The sequence below is a fragment of the Podarcis cretensis genome (genome assembly GCF_951804945.1).
Source record: "Podarcis cretensis genome assembly, chromosome: 5".
Classification (NCBI taxonomy): domain Eukaryota; kingdom Metazoa; phylum Chordata; class Lepidosauria; order Squamata; family Lacertidae; genus Podarcis; species Podarcis cretensis.
The window spans coordinates 52,811,923-52,828,063 of record NC_137174.1 but is presented as its reverse complement, the minus strand read 5'-3'; the positions used below and the strand labels follow the sequence as shown (position 1 = coordinate 52,828,063).

The 16,141-nt window shown below is 41.3% G+C and overlaps 2 protein-coding genes across 4 annotated transcripts in view; one reads left to right on the top strand and one right to left on the bottom strand.

Moving 5' to 3' along the window:
• GPAM (glycerol-3-phosphate acyltransferase, mitochondrial) overlaps nucleotides 1-14,965 on the bottom strand; it is a 41,022-nt gene extending 26,057 nt beyond the window's left edge. Inside the window, exons 1-11 of one of the 2 annotated variants that reach the window (XM_079975969.1) lie at nucleotides 14,817-14,965; nucleotides 11,965-12,095; nucleotides 10,248-10,370; nucleotides 9,955-10,028; nucleotides 7,028-7,141; nucleotides 6,167-6,316; nucleotides 5,497-5,593; nucleotides 4,744-4,880; nucleotides 2,462-2,561; nucleotides 796-1,008; nucleotides 280-393 (exon numbers count right to left, since the gene is read on the bottom strand). In XM_079975969.1, the coding sequence (XP_079832095.1) occupies nucleotides 280-393; nucleotides 796-1,008; nucleotides 2,462-2,561; nucleotides 4,744-4,880; nucleotides 5,497-5,593; nucleotides 6,167-6,316; nucleotides 7,028-7,141; nucleotides 9,955-10,028; nucleotides 10,248-10,370; nucleotides 11,965-12,066 (1,224 nt within the window). In that variant the 5' untranslated portion in view covers nucleotides 12,067-12,095; nucleotides 14,817-14,965. Of the gene's footprint in view, nucleotides 1-279; nucleotides 394-795; nucleotides 1,009-2,461; nucleotides 2,562-4,743; nucleotides 4,881-5,496; nucleotides 5,594-6,166; nucleotides 6,317-7,027; nucleotides 7,142-9,954; nucleotides 10,029-10,247; nucleotides 10,371-11,964; nucleotides 12,096-14,816 lie in introns of those variants that run through there. The other variant, XM_079975968.1, reaches the window with a different exon arrangement.
• The window catches only part of TECTB (tectorin beta), a 36,780-nt gene continuing 32,913 nt past the window's right edge, over nucleotides 12,275-16,141 (top strand). For both annotated transcript variants that reach the window (XM_079976034.1, XM_079976033.1), the window contains exon 1: nucleotides 12,275-12,505. The gene's annotated coding sequence lies outside the window, so the exon portion shown is untranslated. The remainder of the gene's footprint in view (nucleotides 12,506-16,141) is intronic.

Below are 16,141 nucleotides of genomic sequence, written 5' to 3'. Positions count from 1 at the left end.
ACAGTATGAGTAAGAAAGGGGTGATGTGGGAAAATACATCCACAGGTAGCTCTGGAAGAAGGAACCAACAAGGCATGCAAGAAAACGGGGCAGGTATCGCTGAATGGACTAGGATCCACAGCTGAACAGACTGCTGGGCCAGGCTGACTAAGACAGAACAGAAGTTCACATGAAGTCCAATTTTTCTTTCTTGCCTAGCGACATATAGTCTTAAGACTATTTTATCACCATAGGTGTAACCCTGCAATAAGAAATTATGTTCATATTATATGAACTTACTTTCAGAGAAAACGGTTGAGCGAAATCTACCCTAACACAGCCGTAATTCTTCCGCAGCATTCGGAAGACTCCTCTGGCCACGCTCCAAAGGCTTTCGTTCTTCTTGGGCTTCCCCTGTGAAACATCGGGAGAGCAAGGGAGTTCAACAATTGCATCTAAAAGCTACTTAATGTTAAACAAGTTCATAAATCCAAGCCACCTAAGTATGCTCAGAAATAAACCTGGGCAACAGCTCAAGCATCGTAAAAAGCATTGTGGTCACTTGGGCCATTTCCTCTAAGCCAGACATCTATTTGGATATTTCAAATGCTGTTTATGAAAATCATTATTCAGATGTCATTTTTCCTTGTATCTCAACTTGATACAAATAAGTATTTGCGAAGATCAGCATGCAATTTATGTTTCCAAGGCCCTGTTTTCTGACCAAAGGGGACACATTTTTATCACCAAGATGGTTACAACTGACAGTGATCTAAATATCTGCTGAGCGGACAACAGCATTCCAAACACTTTTACCAGCTGTTCACTGTTGTAGTGGCCTTCAATGATTCTATCATAGGATATTCCCACGGGTATGATTAGGATGTCTGGAGTAGCATTTGAATACAGAGCGTCCACCACTACTGATAAAAGGCCTGCCCTTCCACAGGATGTCTTTCCACTCCGGGACCGGGTGCCCTCCAGGAATATCTCTAAGAACTGCTGCTGGCGAAGCAACTCTTGGATATGCTAAATGAAGAATGAACAACAACAACAAAAATCAGACACAAGTTATTTGCGTTCCTCTTTTATATCTGTACTGTAATAATATCCTCCCTTGCTGAATTTTTTTATTATTTCTTCCTGCTGACACCCTCATTGTACTGTGGCTCAGTAGCCACTAGAATTCCACTAATCCTCCAATCCAATAAGTATTTGTAAAACAACTATATGGTTGTTTTGTACATAATTGCAAACTATTATATTGCTGCATACCTAAAGAATCTCCCAAATATTCAGAAATCACTTCCTTTCTTAAAGGAAGGGGTGTGAGTGCTTTTTCACAGGAGCATCCAAACTCACTAGCAGTTCAATCCTCATTTTCTTTGAAAGTCACTTTTTTCCAGGTAACAGAAGAAAGAATATACCCCCCCCCTTTTAAACCAGTTTCTGAGACTTGAGACACTGAAGAACCAACACAGGATTTCCAGCAAAGTAGATGGCACCAAGCCCAGCATTGCACAATATAATTCTAGTCCATGCGCAGTGATCCCATTAGTTTTATTAGGATTACACAGTAACATAGAAGAACAGTGAGTGCTGCAAGTTCATAGGTGTCCTTGACATCCGCTGAAAGGACTACTGATTAATAGTATCCAAATGTGCGACACTGCTTCGGTATCTGAGGTACAGGCATTTCTGCAGATGCTCCATACAGTACACAACAACACTAACAAAAGCATCACAAACTTGTGTAAAACATGTTTGCTTTGTATTGTACAGTGGTACCTCAGGTTAAGAACTTAATTCATTCTGGAGGTCCGTTCTTAACCTGAGGTACCACTTTAGCTAATGGGGCCTCCCACTGCTGCTGCGTGATTTCTGTTCTCATCCTGAAGCAAAGTTCTTAACCCGAGGTACTATTTCTGGGTTAGCGGAGTCTGTAACCTGAAGCGTCTGTAACCTGAGGTAGCACTGTATTGTTTTTAAAAAGGTTATTTGCTGTTATTTTCTGCTCTATTTTTAACTGCTCTATTTTGTACATTGCCTTAAGACATATATGTGGAAGGCAATTAATAAACAATATACAGAGTAATTCCGCATTCTTTTTCTTCAAAGGGGCATATCGCACCACCTACCTCCGATATAAAGAACATCCTCCAGATTATATTGGAACCTGCAGTCTTACAGATGCCTCTGGACCACAACTTCCATCCATCCTTGATGGATGTTGGACTCCAATAACATATGGAAGTCCAGAGACTCCCCAACCCTGTTCAACTGTATCTTACACCACACACGTTTAGATGCAACTAATTCCTAATTATTAAGACGTTTAAAATGCTACCTCTTCTTCTTTTTTGCTATTTAACTGTTGAATCTTGCCGCAAACCTGCACACCCCACAATCAAGCCTGAGATAGCGGCCGGGCTCTTCAAATACTTTGCAGAGATAAGCCTTGAATTAAGAAAAAGATACATACCACATACAGCAAGGTTCTGTACAAAATATCTTTACGGCCATCGGGCCTCTCATCCAATTTTCTCCGTATAAAAAACCCTCCAAGCTTGTGGATCAAAGTGCTATGGGTAAAGAAATACCCTTTTTTATTAAAAGGCTAAGAATGTTAACATTAGCATGTTGTGTCCACAGTGTGATATAACCATACAACTCAATGATTGATCTCTCTGCATGAGAAAGCTACACATTAAGTTCTGTAGTAAAAAGGTAAAGGTAAAGGGACCCCTGACCATTAGGTCCAGTCGTGACCGACTCTGGGGTTGCGGCACTCATCTCGCTTTATTGGCCGAGGGAGCCGGCGTACAGCTTCCGGATCATGTGGCCAGCATGACTAAGCTGCTTCTGGCATAACCAGAGCAGCGCGTGGAAACGCCGTTTACCTTCCTGCCAGAGCGGTACCTATTTATCTACTTGCACTTTGATGTGCTTTCAAACTGCTAGGTTGGCAGGAGCAGGGACCGAGCAATGGGAGCTCACCTCGTGGCGGGGATTCAAACTGCCGACCTTCTGATCGGCAAGTCCTAGGCTCTGTGGTTTAATGCACAGTGCCACCCGCATCCCTGAGTTCTGTGGTACCGCAGACAAATGTTGGTAGTCCATATATGAGCACAAGCTCTCCAGTACACAGAAATTAGGGACAACAGGCTTCGTAGAAATCCTTTTATGGTGACTACCAATATATACGTTTTTCAAAGCGGTATAATTTTGGCTCCAGCTGTTTTTAAACAACTTTACTTTCAGAACACAATTTACTAATTATTTCCTATGTCACTTGTTCTTAAAGGCTAAATTAAGAAAAGTTTTGACACCACAATTATGTTATTAAAATTGCCTTGTACTAGAGATCTTTACTGGTTCAACCAGACAAGATTTATTTGGCCTGGCGAAGATTGCAATATTACATATATAGAAATAAAACAAGCCTGAAGTCCCTCCTATGCCTTAGAATATAAACAGGTGAAAATTTAAGGAAGTAACAAACAAAAATGTCAGTATGGTATACATTGGGATAACAGAAAATTAGCAAAGCGGCTCACAATTTTCACATAAAATTCTTACAGCGTTCGCAACTCTAACCAATTATTCTGGTCAGATCAATGAAAAATGGGGAAGAAAAAGATCAAGTCACACAACTATTTGTATAAAGGCCCTCCCATCTAACCAAAAATTTGTGGCCTAACATTATGTGACTTAAAATTGTGGCTCTCTATTATTTATACCTAATAACAGCATATAACGCTGAATAAAAGGCTACTATAGGATTTAATAAAACTACAGTATAGAAGATTGTTCTGACTATATTGTCTACCATTTCAGAGATTAAAATCCTATTTACACTTACTTGGGTCCCTCAACTCACTGAAACTTATTTCCAAATAAGCATGCATAATATTAGACATAATATCACCGCCAGGACTCGCAATCATATTTAGAAGGTGCCACATACATTATCTTGTGTTATATGAACATGAAGCAGACTACAGCATATCTAAATATGACATGTGCCTATCTGCTGATACACCTTTTATCAAGGAAGTTACATTTGCCTCACTTTCTATGGCTGAAAACATTCTGCTCCATTAACTGTGTTTTGTGATAAACATTCTTCCCATTAATAATGCTCGACACAGGGGTCTTCACATGCATCGCAGCATAGGAGCAGCTTGATCGCGATGCATTTGAACAATGCTAACCTCCCTCTTGAGGTGCCAATTTTACACAACTGGACTTAGGTTGCTGCAGCATGGACTCAGTGCCCCTGCAGCATGTGATCACACCATGCTGAAGCGTATGAACTGACACATACATACTGATCCCACAAGGACAAGTGGAGAAGTAATGCTTCCATAAGCACGGTCAAGAATTACACACCTTTGAAGCTCACTAATTCAACTGAATGCTTCTTTTGATGACCTTGGGACAATGTACCAGGCGCCACCAAGTGTTACGTGCAACTACGGATTGGGGCCAAAGCCTTCACTGGTTTGAGTGCACTGTTTTTTGATATGCTAATAATGACATTAGAATGCAAAATTATGACTACAACTGGCATATTAATATTAATAAAATTATTTCACAATTGCAGGTCAAGTGTTAAAACAATCAAGACAGTTACTGGGGCACTGCAAGGTAAGCACAAAATTTATTTGCCAGAATATGAAGGTTCATTTAGCTAGGATTTTGATACAGTAATTCACATGGCCGAAATCAACAAAGTGAAAGTATACATGATTAGAACATTACCTGAAAATGGGGATATTCAGATTATTCCCTGCAGCAATGTACGGTGCTTTGATGTTATGACAGAAAAGAATGAACGTGAGAAGCAGGTAGTCAATATGAGATTTGTGAACAGGTAGAAATATAAGCGGCAAATTCAGCTGTAAGAAGAAGAAAAGAAGCAATTATATAAATACCCAAACAATCTGGTTTTAAAACTGTATTTTTAAAAGTTAAAATGTGTTTTTGACAAGTAAAGCAGGCCAGGTAGGTGCTCTTTCTACTCTTTACGCAAAACAACTGAATTGCCAGCATGGGGTGAGTAGAGGTGAGGAGTGGGAGGCACTTGTATTATAAAAAGTTATTAAGTATCCCCCAAATAATTCTGATTATGTGCAAGCTTTTATTTTCACTGAATACAGTTGTATGCAAACACTACATAACATTGCATAGTTGAGAAAAGTGCTTTTAAGGATATTATCTATGGCTACAGAGTGGTTGGTTTTAGTAAATAATAAATGCACATATGTATTTCACAACTCTTGACAAATGGATTTCATTCCAAAATAAGCACAGTTAACTCCAGTAATTAGATCTAGGGTGAATTTGCCCCATATTGACTCTTCTCAGATTGAATTCCAGTGTGCTAAGATTGATTTATTTTGCCAAATTGTTAAAAGAGTCCTGTAAGGCCCATACAATATTAGAAATGGAACAATGTCATATTTCTCCTCTGAAGGGATTTTTTTTGTTTTTTTGCCTCAGGGATTTTATTACCTCTGTTGCTGCTTTCACCATCTCCAATTGGCCTTTGTGAATCTGGATATTCCAAAAAAAGCTGTTAAATAATTTCAGCAACACCCATCCCGTTAACCTAAAAGGGGCAATAAAAGTTGAGCCAACATTTAATAGTATTCGTGTTTTATATGCAATTTTAGTTTCAAGCAGAATGAAACAATATAAGAGAAGCATACACACAGAAACATGCTGCCTTTAAAACCGACACTACTGTAGAAACACAGAACAGAAGCAACTAAATCAGCAGTCATGAAAAAAGTGTAACAGTTGCAAAAATTCTATATGAAACAAACAGGTTGTTTCTTAAAAAAAAAAACCCAAAACAGACAACAGTTGTTGCAGCCTTAGTAAATGTAGCAAGAAGTTTACATCCAGATTGAAAATACAGAGAGTAACTTCGTGATGATAACATGAAATTCATTTATGACAAAATGTTATTTTGTTTCATGGAAAAGTCTGTATTAGACTATTGACGCAAGACACACACACTATATATTCTTCAAGAGCAAATACCAGGGCTTTGAGTTCAGCTTACACCACAGATAAGAGAAGCAGAAATCTGAGGCAGCTAGAAACAGTTATCTCCATGTGAACACAGGTTGTATTTCAGCACCCCCTGACACCAGCAACCATGATCTAGTTTCATTACCTGATCAAAGCAGGCGAGACATTTGCTACCATTTCCTGCAGAATTTTTCTAGCTTGCTTCTTGACCTTGTTGACGTTTCTGGGGTCTGGCTGACCAGAGCCACTCACAGCAGACATTTCTGAAGCTTCCTGTGCAATAGCATTCTGCACTCTAGGTGTTACAAATAAAGTAAGATGATTCTTAAAATAAGCTCGATATTTCACCTGTTTTTGAGATGCATAGACAGACAGACAGAACGTATAGCTACAGAATGTTGGGGAACTTGTAGTGCAATTATATTTAGTCATAAGTACTTTTAAAATTAAGGTTCCAGTACAGTGATACTTTCCAAGTAGAAAAGCACACACATATACACATACCTCAAATGCACAAGGCAAAATATCTCAGTGTAAAGCCAGTATAAAGCCTATAAAGATTTTATAAGTCTTCAACATCTGGGGAGCAGTAACTAGTCACTGAAAAACAGCCTTCCTCAACCTGATACCTGTAGATGTTGTTGAACTATAACTCCTATTATCCTTGACCATTGACCATGTTGACTGGAGCCAATAGGAGTTGTAGTCTAGAACTTCTGGACGGCAACAGGTTGGGGAAGGCTGCAATAGAAAAGCTAGTGTACAACTCACATTAACTTTATGTCACACAATTTGACACATTATACTGCACACAGATGCCTTCGTAATGGTTGCTTGTGGAAACAAGTATCTAAGATATCAGGCACTGGGCATAAATAGTAGCAAACTCGGCTTCATTGATTTAAAAATGGGATTTCTCAAAAAGGACAGTTCTTTTTCAAAGAAACCCAATACATTGTATTGACAATGGAACTTTACAAAAAACAATGGTATTTTAATTTCTTACCTGTTGCTTTTCAGCACATTTTCTGTCACATTATTTGCAAACATACCCTTATGAACATCCCGTTCTTGCACGAAAAGAACATAACAGAGTCGCCTCGCAAGCCAACCTCTGTGCCTACAACAATACACAGTAACTTAGCAAAACACAACAATGAGAAATATTGCATTCAATATTGTCAATCATGTCCCTATCAGAACTAACTTTAATTGGTAAATTGATTAAATAAGTAGGGGGTCAATCAGAAAGGGTAAATCTTAAATTGGTGAGGCTAAGAGTTAAGGCAAACCCTTTTATTGTTTTAAGGCTAGTCTGGTCGAAGTGTGTATGTATTACACAGTATGAAAAAGAAAATATTAAAGCAATCTTCCTTCCAAGCTTTTGTTTATTAAGCTGTTATCCACAGATATTTGTTACTGTGCCCTTTACTTATTGACCCCAAAGCCACACATTCTATTAACCAATCCAAGCAAACACAAATTCTCACATCATTGCACTTCAATAAAAAATCATGTACACGTGTAAATGACGGCAGCATATCCCACTAACTGCTTGAGGATAAGGAAATCTTACAGAATTGTGGGCAATGATGAAGAGGGAGGGACTGCAGTGGTTGTGGGGGTGGAATGTAGGGAAGCTGTACTGCATGACTGGAAGTGCCTTTCCATTCATCCATAGGTACCACTAGAGCCAATCTTCTATCCTTTAATTCAGGAATGGGGCACTTGTGGCCCCTGACATGTCGCTCCTATCATTCCTGACCCTTGGCTGTGTTGAAAGTTGGAGCCCACTAACATTTGGAGAGTCACATGTCTGCCACCCTTGCTTTAATGCATGGTTAAGGTTCCTTTAAGAATGAAATGAAGACGCTGTCTTCGAATCTAAATGGCCTTCAAAGCCGTTACAATGTGAAAATCATATTGATGGCTGCCTAGTACCAGAAAATATTGGTAAGTAGATGCTTGCAAACCTTAAAACATGATGGAATTCTGAGGATCAAATCCATTGCATTTGCAACCAACAAATGTTTTACAGCCCATTAATGTATTGATTTTGCATGTACTATTTTTAAATGTACTATTTAACAGACTCTCTCTGTGAATAGAGTCCCAAATACATAAATCCTTTTTTGATATGACTGTCTACTAAAGAGAACAAAAGAAAAATCTAAGTTGTGCTAACACTGTATTTTGCTGCTGCTGCTGCTGTTTAATAAAAGTCTGGAAATTTCAAAGCTATTTTAAATTATTCAGCAATTTATTCATTCAAAAGTATGTCTATATTCTTACAATTCAACAGATATCTGGTTTTACCATAAGATTTGATTAGAAAGAAACTCACGAGTAGCTTTACTATGTCCTTTGGGGGATCAAGTTCCAGTAATTTAGCTTGAAAAAAAATGCTATAGGCCATCCTTTGCCAACCTGGTGCTTGCTAAAACTTGTAATTCTTTCCTCACTTCTGTTACATGTTTTCTTGGTCAGAGAATGAGATATACATCTTACTGATCAAAATCTATTCTTTCCAACACTTCATGTTTTGTACCAAAAAACTGCAATTTTTTGTGCAGCATTTTAGGTTTGTTTGTTTTTTTATAATCGCCATATATTCAGAGATGAAAGTATTTAAAATGTGTAGGTGAAAGTCAAAAGCCACATAATGAATAAGATTTACTATCCAGATTTACTAATATGCAATTTCATCAAGTCTGATGAAACCAGTATCTGTTACAAAAACTGCACCCAATATTGTTGCAGTACCGTGGTAGGAGTGGACTTCACAACTGGCTAGTAGAAAATTTGGCTGACAAAAAATCCAGTTACATTTTGGGGATCCTGCTTTTTAGTTGACAGCAACATCTATTTATGTTAGTAGTGCAAGCTCAACCTGTACATTTGTGATTCTGCAATGAGTACAGCACGTGAACTCATAGTTTCTTATTACTGTAAGCCAGAGCTTTCCAAACTCTTCATGTTGGTGACACACTTTTTAGACATGCATCATTTTGTGACGTGGTAATTCAGCTTTATTAGCAAACCGAAGGTTAAACTAACTCCTTTCCAGCCCTGGGAAGCATGCGGGGAACGTTTGTGCGACACACCTACACACTGCAGTCGACATACTAATGTGTTGTGACACACAGTTCAGAAAGCTCTGCTCTAAGTCACTCTCAAGTATGTATGCATGAGCTGCAAGCCATTACGTAGCCTATTCTGGAAGTAAATTCAGTGAAAGAACAACGTTAACACATCTTGATTTTCATTCTTCTTGATTATCCCCAACAATAATACAATACATATTGGCTTGGCTCACATATCACGTTTAACTACTGTTTAAAACAACCTATGGTGTACTTTAGGTGTGAGGAACAGAATCCAAGTTGCATACCATATCCACTTTTGAGAGGTGGGCAGAACTGCCCACCCGTCAGTCACCAGATGGTACGTGACGTCAGGCAATTCAACTTCAAATGCAGAATCGGAAGCACATCTTTTCATTTAAAAATCTGGATTGAAGCAGGGATTCCTACTGAAAGCAGGGCTTGCAGCCTGCCAGGAATTTAAATTTAGAGCCATCTAATAAGACCCACTTTCTGCAGGGATCAGCTTAACTTCCGTGCCAATTTAAAAGGCACCAAATGCAGTCTGTGCTTGCCAAGGAACAATTCAAAGTACGATTGCAATATGTCAGGTAAGCAGCACGTGAGCATGGCTGGGGAAGTGGAGAGAACAGCCTCACCAGCCATTTCAGGCCCCTTGATGGGTGTGATTTGGCCCATGAGTAGGAGGTTCTCCATCCTGGGCTTAAGATGAATGAACAGTGATATGAACCAACATAGTTTGTTTTATGCTATGGCTTAATGTGACATGCAAACTGGGCAACTGCGTTGTGAACAGTAACATTAAGTATACAAAAAGAAGAAGGCTTACCTTGTGTGTGTTTCATTAATATAGATGACATTTCGAAGGCCCAAAGAAGGGATACTAGCATTAAAGAGCTTGTCCTGAAAGTTAACAGAGAAACATGTCTTCCATTTCCAGTCATGGCTTCATAAGGACCGCAGAGTTTATATATTATGGTGCCTTTCTTTAAAACAAGGATACGGAACACAAACCAACTGTGACAAGGCAGAATCTGAATCGAAACAATTAGATGCCAGCTACTGTGAATGTTATTATATGGAAAGTGTGTTTCAATTAGTTACCAATATAATCTAATTTACCCGGCTTTGAGGAGTGCATACGTAGCAACAGCGCCCCACAAAGGGCCGATTCCGGCCAAGTAGGGTCTCTTTCCATTTCAGAGTGGCTGATCGGAAGACAGTAGGCCTAGAATTGCACTCTCCCTAGAAAACAGTAAAATACAGTAAGTGAAGATAGCACATTAAAGTCCATACACTCTTTCCTATATATGAAACAGAGAACGCAGAACCCTTTAAAAGACACACTGACTTCAACACAGATTCCTGTGCAAGCATAATCCTCTTGCTGAAACAGATCAGACTCTAAGTCTTGACCTAGCCAAAGTTTATTACCCAATTACATGACTAAAGGTTAATCTTTTAATAACAAGATGTGATTCAAGGCCAAAACTTCCATGCCTATATAATCCCAAAATTCCAACCACTGTGCAAGATGTATAGATACACTTGTAAAATGCCAAATGTCCTAACATGTTACAACCTTACTGCACATTAAATAAGCTCCATTTGCACAGCATTGCATGGTGACAAAATGGAAAGTATAAGATTAAAAGTGAATTATAAAAATCAAAGACTGCTGTTAATTTTGTGCTTAAATATTCCATTTACTATCAATTTATCTTCCTGACACTTGCTTGGGTGTTTTTCTTGTTAAGATCGCATGTAGGATTTGCAGGGGAGAAGTTACCACATATGGTAAGTTTTTTTAAACATATAGTGTGATGGGGAAATGCATAAAAACAAACAAGTGCTGCAATCCTATGTACACTTGCTTGGGAGTCCCATGACAATCCCATGGGCTTATTTCTGAGTACACATGCCCAGGGCTGGCCTCTAAATACAGCAAGAATTACAAGTAATAGAGGGAAACAAGAATTACAAGTAATAGAGGGACACAAAAATGACTAGATGTTAATTGAAGAGGTTAGAGCAGACACAAAAGTCAGAAAGCCAAATAAAAGGTAAACCTTAACCAGAAAAAAGTAATCATTCCACACCTTCATTAGTAGCATTTGACTAATATTCACCCAGATTTATTAAAATAAACAAAGTGAAGACCCTCTTAACCATCCTAGTAGTTTCTTAGCTTTTCTTACTATGATTTCACCAGGGACAGTTTGCAACACTAAACAAACTTTTAGCTCATCTTTCTAGCCTTCTCTTTTATTGCTCTGACCATCTCTCCAAATCTCTGAGTTTCAGGTTCAAGCTTCTTCTCACCCATCAATATTAGATAACAGGTATTTTTCCTACCCTACAATTCTCATCATCTCCATTTCATGAGTATCTTTATGCTCCACCCAGACATATCTATTCACTACTCCTCATGCCTATTTCAAGTCCAGAGTGTGCATTTTCAGATTTCTTAAAATCTGCATTAGATCACCCAGAAATCCCCCATATCTATTACAGTACATCTTTTTAAGACCACAAAGTCATTAGTCATGGTGTAAACCCATCTCTTTATACATTATTTTAAACTCTTGATTTTTCCCCTGTTTCATATTTAACAGTTACAAATAGAGAATCTTTTATGTTTCAAGCAGAGATTATCACCACAGCAGAGATTATCACCAGCAGAAAAACTTACTACCCTTCCTCATAAATGTACTGAGGTGCATTCCTAATTTTCTGAAATAAGCAGACGTGTAAGCTGATTTTCTTAACAGTGGGAGAATAATTCTACACTTAAGCAACAAGGTGCTTATGAAAAAACAGAAAGCTGTATCTTACATACCCATTCTTCACTGGAGTGTTTACATCTAGTCACAGTGCATTCTGCCAAGGAAGAAGAATAGGAAACATCTATTGCTCCAAGTGACAAAGCAGCGTCATCCATGACACAGAACTTATATTCAGTATCATGAGCTAGAAAAGAAAAAAGTCAGTGTTAAAGAAAACAACTATGCGGCATGCCTGAGAAATCTTTCTTATAAGTGACATAGTATGTTCCTCTTTCCAAAGACCACTTGCTTCTTCTCTTTGTTCCCTGAAGCTACAATCCCATGTACACACTCTGATATTCACTTCCAAGTAAACATGTTCACCATGAGGCTTTGTGGTCAAAATATAAACTTGTTCCCTTTCAGCAGCCCCGTCTCATTTTGGAAGTCACATTTGGTCTTCACATCTGCTCCTCCCACATATGAAGAGGGGAGTGCAAATTACTACAAGGGAAGTGAACATGAGTGAGAAGAACTGAAAACCCACACCCTTCTCTAACCTGCATCCCCGCTGCCATATCCCACACTTTGGAACCCCCTGCCTATTGGCATCAGGTGAGTGCCTTCACTTTTTGTCACTTGTGAAAAACATTTTTCTTTAGGCAAGTCTATCCAGATATGTGGGACATGGGTGGCGCTGTGGTCTAAACCACAGAGCCTAGGACTTGCCGACCAGAAGGTCGGCAGTTCGAATCCCCGCGACGGGGGTGAGCTCCCGTTGTTTGGTTCCAGCTCCTGCCAACCTAGCAGTTCGAAAGCACATCAAAGTCAAGTAGATAAATAGGTACCGCTCTGGAAGGAAGGTAAACGGCATTTCTGTGTGCTGCTCTGGTTATGCCAGAAGCACCTTAGTCATGCTGGCCACATGACCCGGAAAAACTGTCTGCAGACAAACGCCGTATCCCTCAGCCTGTAAAGCGAGATGAGCACTGCAACCCCAGAGTCATCTGTGACTGGACTTAACTGTCAGGGGTCCTTTAATTTTTATCTAGACATGTACAAACTGTCATGTGTTGTTAATATGATTTCAACTTAATGCTGATTATAAATATTTTTAATGTTTTAAAAACCTGTTTTTAACAAGGGGGTTACTTATCATTTTGTTGTTTCATTCTTTTTTCAAACTGCTTTGATGTTTCATTACAAACAAGTGGTATATAAATGTTGATATAAAACTAAATAACAATTGCCAAAGAAACTAGGATACGAAGAGGAAATCTCAAGACTTCAGTACTCAAGAAACATGCCATTTTAGTATGCCAACACTAACGCTGCATTTATATTCTTAAACATTCACAATGCAATATATTATTCTGCAAAAAGCAAACTAGTGAACATGTTGATTCCCGTGATCCAAGGGTGTATAATTTCAAACTGTTTATTTTCAATTTCTTTCCTAATGATCCCTAGCATCGAACTTGCCTTTTTCATACCTACCGCACCGTTAATTAGTATGGGAAAAGGTATGCTAGAACTCACCAACAGCAATTATCATCATCATTAGGAACATGATGCTCCATGGCCAATGAAAAAGAGATCTAAGGCCATTTCCAGGCTCACCTGGAACTAAGTCACACTGAACCCATTAGGACTTATTCCCAAGTAAACAAGGATAGGGACTGAGTGCACATTAATTTAGAAAGAGGAAATTCAGATGATCTCTAGAGAAACGAAAGGTTCCTCTTTCAGACCCTGCTCTTTCGGTAGCTTATAAATTATGGACAGTTAAACCCAGGTACTATAGCCTAATTTGAAGCAGCATCGTGTAAGGATACACAGCAGGGTCAAAAGCCCTGCTATAAATAAAGCACAACTGCCAGACGGTAGTATCAGGTGTTGAATATCTCTGAGTAGCAGAAGGCTACTGCCAAGGGATTTCACTCAAGCTATGTAATCACCAGGGGAACGGCACTCATCTAAGCCAAGTTGGCAAGATGGTTGAAAGGACTTTCACACAGGGTTAGTTAAGTACACCAGTGACGGACAACTGCAGGGTCAAAAGAAAAGGGGAGAAGGAGAAGCAGCCCATATTAAAAAGGAAATTGGCTTTCCTTCCAGCATCTACTCTGAACTCAAGTCCAAATGCGCTAAGCTGGTTCTCACAGCTGAAAGAATGCCTTTCATCCACTTTTTGTTTCCGTCCACTTTTATGTTTGGGACAAAAGGCACCAACATAAAAACGCAGAGATGCATTGGCGCAAATGGGCCTCAAGCTGCCAGGCTTTTGCAAGAACCACTCTCCCCACCACGTCACCCCACACACGTTGCTAGTAACGAAAGCAACATACCGGTACATATTTTTGCTAGAAGCCCATCACTCATAACTTTTGAACATCCTAAAGAGCTCAGCTATGACTTACAATGGCACTACCATGCTCGCTTCTAGTACTCTTGCTTCCTTCCTCCCACAGCTCTTAGGCTGGCCAGAAAGAGGTCCATCTCCATATTCCAACCCCCTCCTCCCGGTGCTGAATCACTGGGCGCAGCTCATCCGCACATGGGTCCATGCATGCATGTTGCTGCTGCTGCTTCTGACCCTTGCCACCTGCCCCTTATTTCAAGGCACTGTCCCTTCCGTGGACGCAGGGCTCCTTTCCTTCCAAGTTCATAAGCAATGCAATTCGTTACGTTCCGTGCTGTGCTGCCACGGGCTTGGGGCGCGCAGCACAGAGAGTGGCAGGAGGCGATGCTGCCCCGTTGCCCTTCTCCTGCCCCGAGCCGCAAGCCGCCAAAACCGCGACCTCGCCCCCCCCCCCCACCCCGCGGCCAGCATCCCCGGCCGAGGCAGCACTGCGCTGGTCCAAGCCTCCCGCGCGCGCGCGCCTCCCCTCTTCCTTCTCCTCCCGCAGCGCCAGGCCCGCCTTACCAGCAGCGCCCCTTCAACCCGCTGCTTCCAGGCTCAGCGCCGTCCGCCGGGGCACCTTGGGCAGCCGCGCTGTCTGCGGGGGGGACCCGCCTAATCGGGCCGCGGGCGCACGCTCGCCGGCACTCGCTCTGGCGGACTGCCCGGCCGCACTGGCTGCCTCGCTAAAGCGGCCCCGGCAGGGGAGGGCGGGATGCTGACGCGATTTCCGGAGCGCCCGTTGCCATGGCGCCGGGGACACGCCGCCCCGCCTCTCCCGGGCCGGGCTCGCGGGGAGGCGGCAGAAGCGCCTGGCTGATCGTGGAAGCTTGGGGGGGAATCGTGGCCTGCTATTTTTAGAATGGGGGGGGGGGCGGGATCAGCAGCTGCTGGTGGTGAGGAGATCAAGCAGGAAAGAGGGAGTCGTAGAGTTGGAAGGATCCCAAGGTTAACCTAGTTCAGTGCTTCCCAACCTTCCGACCTTGTTTCCTTCCTGTGCCCCCCATGGATGTAGGCAGGGGGGCAGCTGCCACCCAAATATACTTATATACCTTTCTGGGCACTGTGATAAGGAAGATGGGGCCCATAGTGATGCTTATTGATGCTTACAGATAAATACAAACATCAGCCGCTAGTGCTTATGGGGATGCAAAGAGCAGCTGCTCAACTTTTCAGTCATCTACACTCTCCCTCTAGGTGGTAGGGATTCGGGAAGAGGAAGAGGCAGAAGTGGTGACTAACCCTTCAAGAAGCAGCATGCCCTCCTTGCTTGCTTCCTCACTCTGGATAGGCCTGTTGGCCCCAATGCTTCCTGCAGAATCAGGCAAAGCTGGAGGAAAGGCAAGCAGGCAGAGAGAGGGTGTGAGCAATAGGAGCCAGGAACTACGCTCCGCCTCAGCACCAGATTTAGCGTGGTGTGAGTGGTTCCCCTACACAGAGTGCCAAGCCAAAGAGACACAAAATTCAGATGATCCATAACTGAGAATATCCATTTGAGGGTGCACAGGGTACCATATTCCAAAAGGGTTACCAAAGTCCTCTCTTGTCTGCCTCCACAGTCAGAGGCAGCAATGCTTCTGAATACCAATTTCTGGAAGCCACAGAAGGGGAGAGTGCTCTTACCCTCAAGTCCTACTTGCAAGTTTCACATAGAAACTTGTGGACAGCTATCACTTTGCTCAGTCCCTTACTGCTGAGAGAAAGAAATGCCAAGCAGTTGTGTGGGGACAGCAGCTGTTCTGATGGCCTACTGACAACTGCAGGGGTCAGCAAACTTTTTCATCAGGGGGCCGGTCCACTGTCCCTCAGGCCTTGTGGGGGGCTGGACTATATTTTGAACGAATTCCTAT